Source organism: Onychomys torridus, chromosome 8, assembly GCF_903995425.1.
Source record: "Onychomys torridus chromosome 8, mOncTor1.1, whole genome shotgun sequence".
Classification (NCBI taxonomy): Eukaryota; Metazoa; Chordata; class Mammalia; order Rodentia; family Cricetidae; genus Onychomys; species Onychomys torridus.
Window position 1 is genome coordinate 60,991,694 of NC_050450.1, and position 9,537 is coordinate 61,001,230.

General features: G+C 47.8%; 1 protein-coding gene across 3 annotated transcripts; it reads left to right on the forward strand.

Moving 5' to 3' along the window:
* The first annotated feature begins 6,355 nt into the window (after nt 1–6,355).
* Ggt6 (gamma-glutamyltransferase 6) lies at nt 6,356–9,006 on the forward strand. 3 transcript variants are annotated; one of them, XM_036194698.1, is made up of 4 exons: nt 6,356–6,492; nt 7,096–7,298; nt 7,377–7,490; nt 7,719–9,006. In XM_036194698.1, the coding sequence occupies exons 1-4, from the start codon at nt 6,356–6,358 to the stop codon at nt 8,756–8,758; spliced, it is 1,494 nt and encodes a 497-aa protein (XP_036050591.1). In that variant the 3' UTR covers nt 8,759–9,006. The 3 variants fall into 3 exon arrangements, with proteins under 3 accessions (XP_036050591.1, XP_036050592.1, XP_036050593.1); XM_036194699.1 differs by having other exon boundaries at nt 7,096–7,294; nt 7,391–7,490; nt 7,719–8,758; XM_036194700.1 differs by lacking the exon at nt 7,377–7,490 and having other exon boundaries at nt 7,719–8,758.
* Nucleotides 9,007–9,537: the final 531 nt, after the last annotated feature.

A 9,537-nucleotide genomic window follows, 5' to 3' on the forward strand; every position in this document is an offset into this window, starting at 1 on the left:
AAATAAATAAACTCTCCTCCCCTCCCCTCCCTTCCTCTCCCCTCCCCCTCCCCTCCCCTCCCCCTCCCCTCCCTCTCCCCCTCTCTCTCTCCTTGTTTTATTGTGATAAATATACACAGCACAAAAACAAAAACGTACTGTTCTAACCACACACCCGTTCTAGAGAGCCCAGGGCACTGCCGCCCTTGAGTTCTCCTTTTCACCCAGACATCCTGTGATTCCCCTTTCTGGTCCCTCTCTTCTTCCCTTCTTCTCTTCACTTTCTGGATGGTGGCCCTGAAGTGCTTTCTCTAGAGGGTTGCCTGCTAGGAGGTGCTTCTCTTGCACGGGCAGGTCCACCATCCACCCCAAACGAGAGACTCACTGTGTGCCCCTGCCACCTTGTGGTCAGTTTTCACGAGGGTTAGCTTCCCAACGTCTAGAAATTTCAACTCTCACCAGGATAAGAGCAAGAACCATCATGATAGGCAGATCTTGAGGCTGTCAGGGAGGAGACCATAGAAGAGGCAGCCAAGGGCCAACAAACAGCTACTTCTATAGTTCAGGGGTGGGGGGATGATATTTGAACCAGACTTAGTAGGGCCCCCAAGAAGCCAAATCAAAGGGATCAAGCTATCACAGTGAGATCCTTCCTCAAAAGAATAAACGACTATTATGGCTCAGTGGTAAAAACATACTGCTCTTTCAGAGGACCCTAGTTCAGTTCCTAGCACCCAGGACGGGTGGCTCATAACCACCTGTAACTCTAGGGTAATCTGACATCTCCGGCCTCCTCAGGTACCTGCACTTACATGTATATATACACAGACATACATACCCGCATATATATAAAACAAAACAACAAAAACAAATCTTAAATAAATAAGTAGTTGGATAAGATGGCTCAGTGTATACCTGGAGCCCTGAGTTCAACCCCCAGAATCCATGTAAATATGAAAGGAGAGACTGATCAATGTTGTCTCTGACTTCTCCACACATGCTATGATGTGTACCTCCTCATGTATGTGCATACACACACAATAATAAATAAGTAAGGAAAAAGGAAAAGAAAAGGCAACTTGGGACTTTTAGATAAGAGATAAAAGCAAGGTTGGAAGTCAGGCAGTGGTAGCACACGCCTTTAATCCCAGCACTCAGAAGGCAGAGGCTAGCAGATCTCTGTGAGTTCCAGGCCAACCTTGTCTACAGAGCAAGCTCCAGGACAGCCAGGAACCCACAGAGAAACCATGCCTTATCCTCCCCACAAAAAAAAAAAAAAAAAAAAAAAAAAGCAAGGCGGGAGATGGTTCAGCTGTTAAGAGCACTAAGTTCAGTTCACAGCACCCACATGGTGGCTCACAATCATCTGTAACTCCAGCTCCAGTGGACTCAACGCCATCTTTTAGCCTTTTGTGGATAAACACACACACACTAAAATAATTCTTTTTATATAACTTATTTTTTGAGATTACAATATAATTATATCATTTCCCCCTTCTGTCCCTCTAACCCCTTCCATGTACTCTCTATAAAATAAATCTTTAACAATGAATAAAGAACTAGGTACTACTGGGAGAGACTTGTGGGTGGGGTGAGATCCATCCCTGCTGCTTTAGAAATATGAAGAAGAGAAACTGACAATTTGATTCCTTCTTACTGGATTTGAACTTCAATCCTGTATATATATACCTTCAGGAAACAAGTAAGGTCAGGACAGGACAACGTCTTTGCTGCCATCTTGAATTTCTCAATGACCCCAGCCACGGCCAAATGTGCTAAGACACAGCTCCACCTCCCATATGTGTATATAATTGTGTGCATATGAAAGTGTGAAAGAATGTTTTTTAATTGCCAGGTTTGGTAATTCACATCTAGAATCCCAGCACTCAGTGTACTGAGGCAGGAAGATTGCAAATCTCAGGCATTGTGGGCCACACAATGAGTTCCTTGCTACACAGTGAGTCCCTATCTCAAAACAAAGGAAAACAAATTACCACACATACACACACTGCCTGGATACTCTTTTTTTTTTTTTTTTTTTTTTAACATAAGAACAGGTTGTAATTCAAAAGTCCAGGGTTATTTGAAACTGGAAAATATTTTCTCTGTAGAAAATAGTATAAATGATAACGTTTCCCAATAAGCAAGCCCTTTTAAGCCAAATAATAGCTGAATTATACATATAAATATTGATTAGATTCTGGAATACAGAAGAAACCTATCTTCATCTGTTCAGAGAGCTATGTTTTACTTAAGTTGTGTAAGTGAGATTCCTATTCATCTTCCCCTTCACTGTTTGATTTATGGCAGACATTTTTCTATAGGCTAATCCATAATCTAAAAAGATTTTAGCCTTCCCTCCTGAAAGTATGGCCAGCATTTTCTTTCATCAGCTTGGTATAGTACAAATTCTCATCCTAATAGTGAAATGTTTCACTAAAGCTTTACCAGTGATTGGGTAAAACCAAAACGTATTATAAGCCACAGTCATCCTAGGGTCCCCCCTGCTAGGTAGCCTCCCTGGATGTGTGGGTTGTAGTCTGATTGTCCTTTGCTTTATATCTAGCATACACCTATGAGTGAATACATACCATGTTTGTTCTTCTGAGTCTGGGTTACATCACTCAGGATAATTTTTTCTAGTTCCATTTGCCTGCAAATTTCATGCTGTCATTGTTTTTCTCTGCTGAGTAGTACTCCATTGTGTATATGTACCACATTTTCTTAATCCATTCTTCAGTTGACAGGCATCTAGGTTGTTTCCAGGTTCTGGCTATTACAAATAATGCTGCTATGAACATAGTTGAGCATGTATCTTTGTGGTATGATTGAGCATTCCTTGGGTATATGCCCAAGAGTGGTATGGCTGGGTCTTGAAGTAGATTGATTCCCTATTTTCTGAGAATCTGCCATACTGATTTCCACAGTGGTTGTACAAGTTTGCATTCCCACCAACAGTGGAGGAGTCCCTTGCTCCGCATCCTCTCCAACATTGACTGTCATTAGTGTTTTTGATCTTAGCCATTCTGACAGGTGTAAGGTGGTATCTCAGAGTCGTTTTGTTTGAGACAATGTCTCAGACTGCCCAGGCTGGCCTTGAACTCCTGATCCTCTTGCTTCCACCTTCTCAATGCAGGGATTATATACCTGTGCTACCATGTGCTTGGCTTCCCAAGCTTACTTTCTTTTTATTTTAATTAGGTGTATATGTGTATTTGAGTATGTACATATGGGTTCAAGTGGGTGCATGTAGAGGAGAAAGAGAGTATTTGATCCCCTAGAGCTAGAGTTACAGGCGGTTATGAGATGCCTGATGTGGGTACTGAACTCAGATTCTGTGCAAGAACAGGATATGTTCTTGGCTGCTCTTAACCCCTGAGCCCCTTGTTTTGTTTCTTAAGACAGAGTCTCACTAAGCAACCAAGGCTAGCTTTGATCTTATAATTCTTTCATGGGGACCTCGTGAGTGCTTAGAGTACAGGCATGTGAGACTGTACCCAGCACCATTTTTAAAAAAGAAAATTTAAATGTCTATTAGTATTTTGCCTGCATGTATGTATGAATACCACATGCCATGCATGCCTGGTGCCCTAGGAGGCCAAAAGAAGGCATCAGACTCTCTGGGAATGAAGTTATGGACAGTTGTGAGTTGCCATTTAGGTGCTGGGGATCAAATCCAGGTCATCTACAAGAGCAGCAAGTGCTCTTAACTACTGAGCCATTCCTTTAGGCCCTATACCTAGGATTTTAAAAGATAATTTATGCTTGGCCGGGTGTGGTGACACACGCCTTTAATCCCACCACTCAGAAGGCAGAGGCAGGCGGATCTCTGAGTTCAAGGTCAGCCTGGTCTACAGAGTGAGTTCAGGACAGCCAGAGCTATGCAGAGAAACACCTTGTCTCAAACAAACAAAAACAAAACAAAGAAGGAGGAGGAGGAGGAGGAGGAGGAGGAGGAGGAGGAGGAGGAGGAAAGAAGCTATCAGTGAAGTTCTACGCAGCAGACTTGTCCAGGGAATATTGCAGGGACTCGATCCCTTTGTGAATCTTGAACAGACAATTTGTAGGAATGGCAGCTAGTGGGCACCATGTGAGACAGTGGTGATTCAGCATGTTAGAAACACTGTAACAAATAAAAATAAAGGCTGTCTAACAGTAAAGACAAGGCCCCTTGTCTAAGGGACCTGCTTTGTTAGGACATAAAAATTAAGTCATTTACATTTCGATATTAAACTTTTAATTCATTAAGCCAGGCATGGTGATGCATGCCTATAATCCCAGCATTGCAGAAGTGAAGGCAAGAGAATCAGAAGTTCAAGGCCATCCTCCCTCAGCTGAGGGAAGCCTGGGCTACATGAAATCCTGCCTATAAATAAATAAATAGATAGATAGATAGATAGATAGATAGGCCACTGAGGTGACTCACTGTCAAGCCTGACCACTTAAGTTTGGTCACCTGGATCCAGACCATAGAAGGAGAAAACCAACCTCAAGTTGTCCTCAAACAAGCAAACAAAAACTTAAAAAAACTTTTTAAAAAAGATTTATTTATTTATTATGTATACAGAAGAGGGCACCAGATCTCATTAAAGATGGTTGTGAGCCACCATGTGGTTGCTGGGAATTGAACTCAGGACCTCTGGAAGAGCAGTCAGTGTTCTTAACCTCCTAGCCATCTCTTCAGCCTTCAAAAAACTTTTAATCTACTAAACATCAGTAACAGTTTTTTTTTTTTTTTTTAAATTAGGACAGCCAGGTGTGGTAGTACACGCCATATATATATATATATAATTTATTTATTTATTTATTTATTTATTTATTTATTTATTTATTGAGCTGAGGATCAAACCCAGGGCCTTGTGCTTGCTAGACAAGCGCTCTACCACTGAGCTAAATCCCAAACCCAAATATTTTTATTTTATAATTAATTTAATTTTACATATCAGCCACAGATTCCCCTGTCCTCCCTCCTCCCACCCCCCCAGGCTTCCCCCCAACCCAGCCTCCAATTCCACCTCCCCCACCTAGGGCCTATGCTGAGACACTTTGCTCAGCCTTGGTGCAGGGAGGAGGGGACTGGACCTGCCTGGACTGAATCTACCAGGCTGGGCTGACTCCCAGGGTACACGCCTTTAATCCCAGCACTGGCAGACAGAGGAAGATGGATCTCCGGGAGTTAGCGGCCAGCTTGGTGTACAAAGTGAGTTCTAGTCTCAAAAAAAAAAAAAAAGAAGAAGAAGAAAGAAAGAAAGAAAGAAAGACATCTCCAGCTTCCCAGATGCCTTGTTCCTATTCCCTGCTCCAGCCCACTCATACTCTAAAAGCTAACTAGTCTTGCCCAGTTTTGAGCCTTGCATAAGGCTCCCAATGCATGCCCTTTCCTGCCTGGCCTCTTTCACTCACCCTGCTCTTTCTGATTCATGTACAATATTACACATGGTTGTAGCTTGCTCCTTCTCTCTGCTACAGATACCCCATTGACTGAATAGTGGCTTATTTGGTTCATTTTCCCGGCAATGGGTGTTTGAGTAGGTTCCAATGTGGGACTGTGGCAAAATGCACCACGTTGTCCTGGAACGAGACCTTGGTGTGAATTCCAGGGAGAAGGAATTGGAACCGTGTTTTCCAGACTCTTTCGCCACAGATGTTTCTGATGCCGCCTGCTGGGCAGGAGCCACATGACATATCCAGGGGAGGACTTCAAAAGATTTGTCTCAAGATCTCGCAGTAGAGTTAAGACTGGACCATGACCCTACCTGGAAGCCACACCCCAACAATATAACCTGGTTGGTGTTGCTAAGCCACTACCCTTGTAATTCTAGTTCTAATTCATATCCGCAGTAACTAGGGATCTGGGTTGGTTAAGGATCTCAAAGGTTGCAGGGCAGTGGTGGTGCATGCCTTTAATCCCACCACTTGGGAGGAAGAGGCAGACCGATTTCTGTGAGTTTAAGGCCAGCCTGGACTACAGAGTGAGTTCCAGGAAAGGCGCAAAGCTACACAGAGAAACCCTGCCTCGAAAAGCAAAAAAAAAAAAAAAAAAAAAAAAAAGGATCTCAAAGGTTAAGAGGAGGCTCCCCCCAACCCCACCCCACAGTCTATGGCTATAATGATGGGCTCGTACTAGACCTGGATAAACTGTGACCCCTGTGCAGCAGTTCTTTGGGGAACCCTTATGAGAGACTCATGTCCTAATGAGGCAGGCTCATAGCAGCCTCCCCGGCCCCGCCCTGCCCAGACCTGTTCTCCATTTCACCACCTCCCTTCCCCAAGGCCACCCAGCAGCAGCCACAGCCTGCCTGTCTACCTACCTGGCAACCTACCTGGCAGTCTCAACCGCCAGGGCTCTCAGCAGAGACCTGGGGCCGCACAGGCCATGGATACCACCACAGAAGCTGTGCTCTACCATAAGCTGCAACTCTGGGAGCCTGGCATGGAGTCAGAGGAGGAAGAAGAGGAAGAAATAGCAGAGCCGTTGGTCCTGTCCCTAAGGAGATCCCGAAGTACCCCCGGGTAAGTCATCAAGGGGCCTTGGGAACCCCGTAACTCAGGCTGGAAGGCTTGCAAGTTCCTCTCTCTGGAGCCCCTAAGCTGGGTCAGGCAATCCCACACTTGGCCGAGCTCCAGGGACTTTCTAGATGAGTAGAGGAGGGGGGCCTCTAGGCTGCAGACCCACCCTGGGACTGAGCCAGTCAATCAAAGGTCTGTGTATCTGAAGAGACATTTGTACCAAGCCGGTCCCTATCCTGTCCCAGCTCTGCCAGCCTCACCCCACCCCTACACCATAGCACCTGCTAGGCAGGTTGGGACCTGGTTACACCTGGCTGAGCCCTGCTGCTCAGCCTCCTCTCACCTGTATGCCATGCCCCTTCCAGGCCTCCCTCTCACTGACTAGCCTCTGACTCCACCAGCTCCAAGCCAGCCTCAGTTTCCCCAGCTTTTTCCTACATCTGTGTCTTTGCTAATGCAGTGTCCTGGGCCTGGAATCTCTCTCCTTAACCAGCTTATACTCTTGCAAAACCAAACCATTTGGGGAAGGACACATTCCTTGGGTCCTCTTGGGGTTCTTGGGTGCCCCTCCACCCCTTCCCTGGCTCAGGACTCCCCTTTCTGCAGGAACAAGGTTGTTTGGCTGCCAGGAGCCTGGGCCCGCCTGCTGGCCAGCCTGCTGCTGCTAGCTGTCAGCAGCTCCCTTACTCTGAGGCAGCTGTACAGCAGGGACAGTCCAAAAGGAAACTTGGGCTCTGCGGCCCCTCCAGCCAGCAGACATTCCCATCACCCTGGTGTGTACCACCACGGAGCCATTATCAGCCCTGCAGGTCAGTGCTTGGGAAGGGGCTAGGGAGTCAATGGTCCAGGGCACCTTCCCATCACACATAGACCTTTCCTTACTGCAGCCACGTGTTCTCAGCTGGGTCAAGAGCTGCTTGTTGCTGGAGGGAATGTCGTGGATGCTGGAGTTGGAGCAGCTTTGTGTCTGGCGGTGGTACATCCTCATGCAACAGGGCTAGGTCAGTGTGATCTGTGGGCCCTGGACAAAGACCTAGTCAGTGGCCATTTCCTCAAGACTAGCCAGTGAGAACGACATGAGATCTGAGCACCAGGCCTAGTCTTGAGTGACCTTTGACCCCAGCCTGGTCAGTAACTCCTAATTCTCCACCTGGGACTTGCTGGAGGATCCTGACCCTGGTCCTAGCCAGTGCCTCTGACCCCTGTGTGGTCTCTTTGTCTCCCAACAGGTGCCACGTTCTGGGGCCTCTTCTACAATAGTTCCTCAGGAAACTCAACTGCCCTGACAGCAGGCCCCGCCCAAACCCTGGCCCCTGGCCTGGGGCTGCCCGCAGCTCTGCCTGCCCTTCATTTACTTCACACACACTTCGGCCACCTGCCTTGGCCACACCTGCTGACCAAGCCCGCCACGCTGGCTGAAAAGGGCTTTGAGGTAGATGTACCCCTAGCAAGTGCACTAGCAGCCCAGGGCACACAGGGGCTCTGTCCACTGTTCTGCCATACCAACGGGACCCCACTTGGTCTTGGGGCTCGAGCCACCAACCCCAACCTGGCAGCTGTGTTGCACCAGGAAGCCCTGGCCTCAGGCTCAGATCTTGCTGGGGATGCTTTGCTGAGACTGCTGGTCAGAGACCTGGGGCTAGAGGAGCCCCCTGTTCAGCCCATGCCCTCCTTAGAGCCTACACTGCAGCTTCCCATACCACAGGGTGTCCTGTTCACGACTCCTGGTCCCTCAGCTGGCCCAGAACTTCTGGAACTGCTGGAGTCTGCCCTTCATTCCAGGACGCCCAGCCCCACTTCCTGTCTATCTCTCCCGCAAACTGCCATGACCTCAGTGAATAGCGCCCTGGCCACTGTGGACAGCAGCGGTTCTATGCTCCTTCTCACCTCCTCAATCAACAGCTCCTTTGGTTCTGGACACCTGTCCCCAAGCACTGGGGTTCTGCTCAGCAACCTGGTAGCCAGCTCTGCACCTAGTGCCTGGGCCTGTCCACTCATTCTCCGTGGCAGCCTGGATGACACAGAAGCTGATATGTTGGGGCTGGTGGCCTCAGGGACACCCAGAGGGGCCAAAGCCATGACATGCACCTTGCTCAATCATCTGGCAGCATCCCAAATCCAACAGCAGCCCCAGCATCAAGCAAAACAAAGACCCACAGAAAGTCCTGAAGTTTATGGCCAAGAGAACCTACTCCAGGTGGTAGTCCATGCAGAACATGCCCATGTTTCCAGTGTCCCCAGTGGCTGCTGCCCCTTCCAGGGGTATTAACAGAGGGTCAGAGTCTGGAGAGAGAGGAGTTGTCTGGATCCCGAGAGCCAGAACAGAGAAGGCCTAGCAGCAATGAGCACATGAAGAGAACGTATCTGTGATGTGTTCCCTGCTCCATCAGCCCGCCCTCCATCCCGTTCTGTTACCTGGCTCTAGCTCTGGCATCCAGGGCTAGTCCAACCGTGTTTCCTAGTACCCACACTGACGGAATTGCTGGGTTTTCTATCAGATAAGGACCCAGAGGATGACGAAAAAGAAACAGTGTAACACACCTTCAGGAAAGTCAGTGGAAGGTTGACAGCCCCTGGCCAGTCTTTGGACAGGGTGAGCAGCACCATCTTCCATTGGACCATTCCCTGCTGATTTTTGTCAATTGGAATGGAAGCTAATAAAGTCCAAATCGCCCAGGGACCGGGTGCCATTCCCGCTTATTGGTTAACTTTCCCATTATCCTTTAAGATCTCTGATGCCAAGGCATCTGCCATGTGCAATACAGATGGACACCAGACACAGGTGGAGCCTGGCCTTTCAACTTTCCCCTGCTCCACCCAACTTCTGCTTCCTGAGGTTCCATCTGTGCAAGGTAAATCTCTCTCTCTCTCTCTCTCTCTCTCTCTCTCTTTTTTTTTTTTCCAGAGCTGAGAATCGAACCCAGGGCCTTGTACTTGCTAGGCAAGTGCTCTACCACTGAGCTAAATCCCCAACCCTGGTATATCTCTTTAGTTTCACACGTAGAACAACAGACGGCAGAGCAGAGAAGGGTTGGGAAAGTAAGTAGG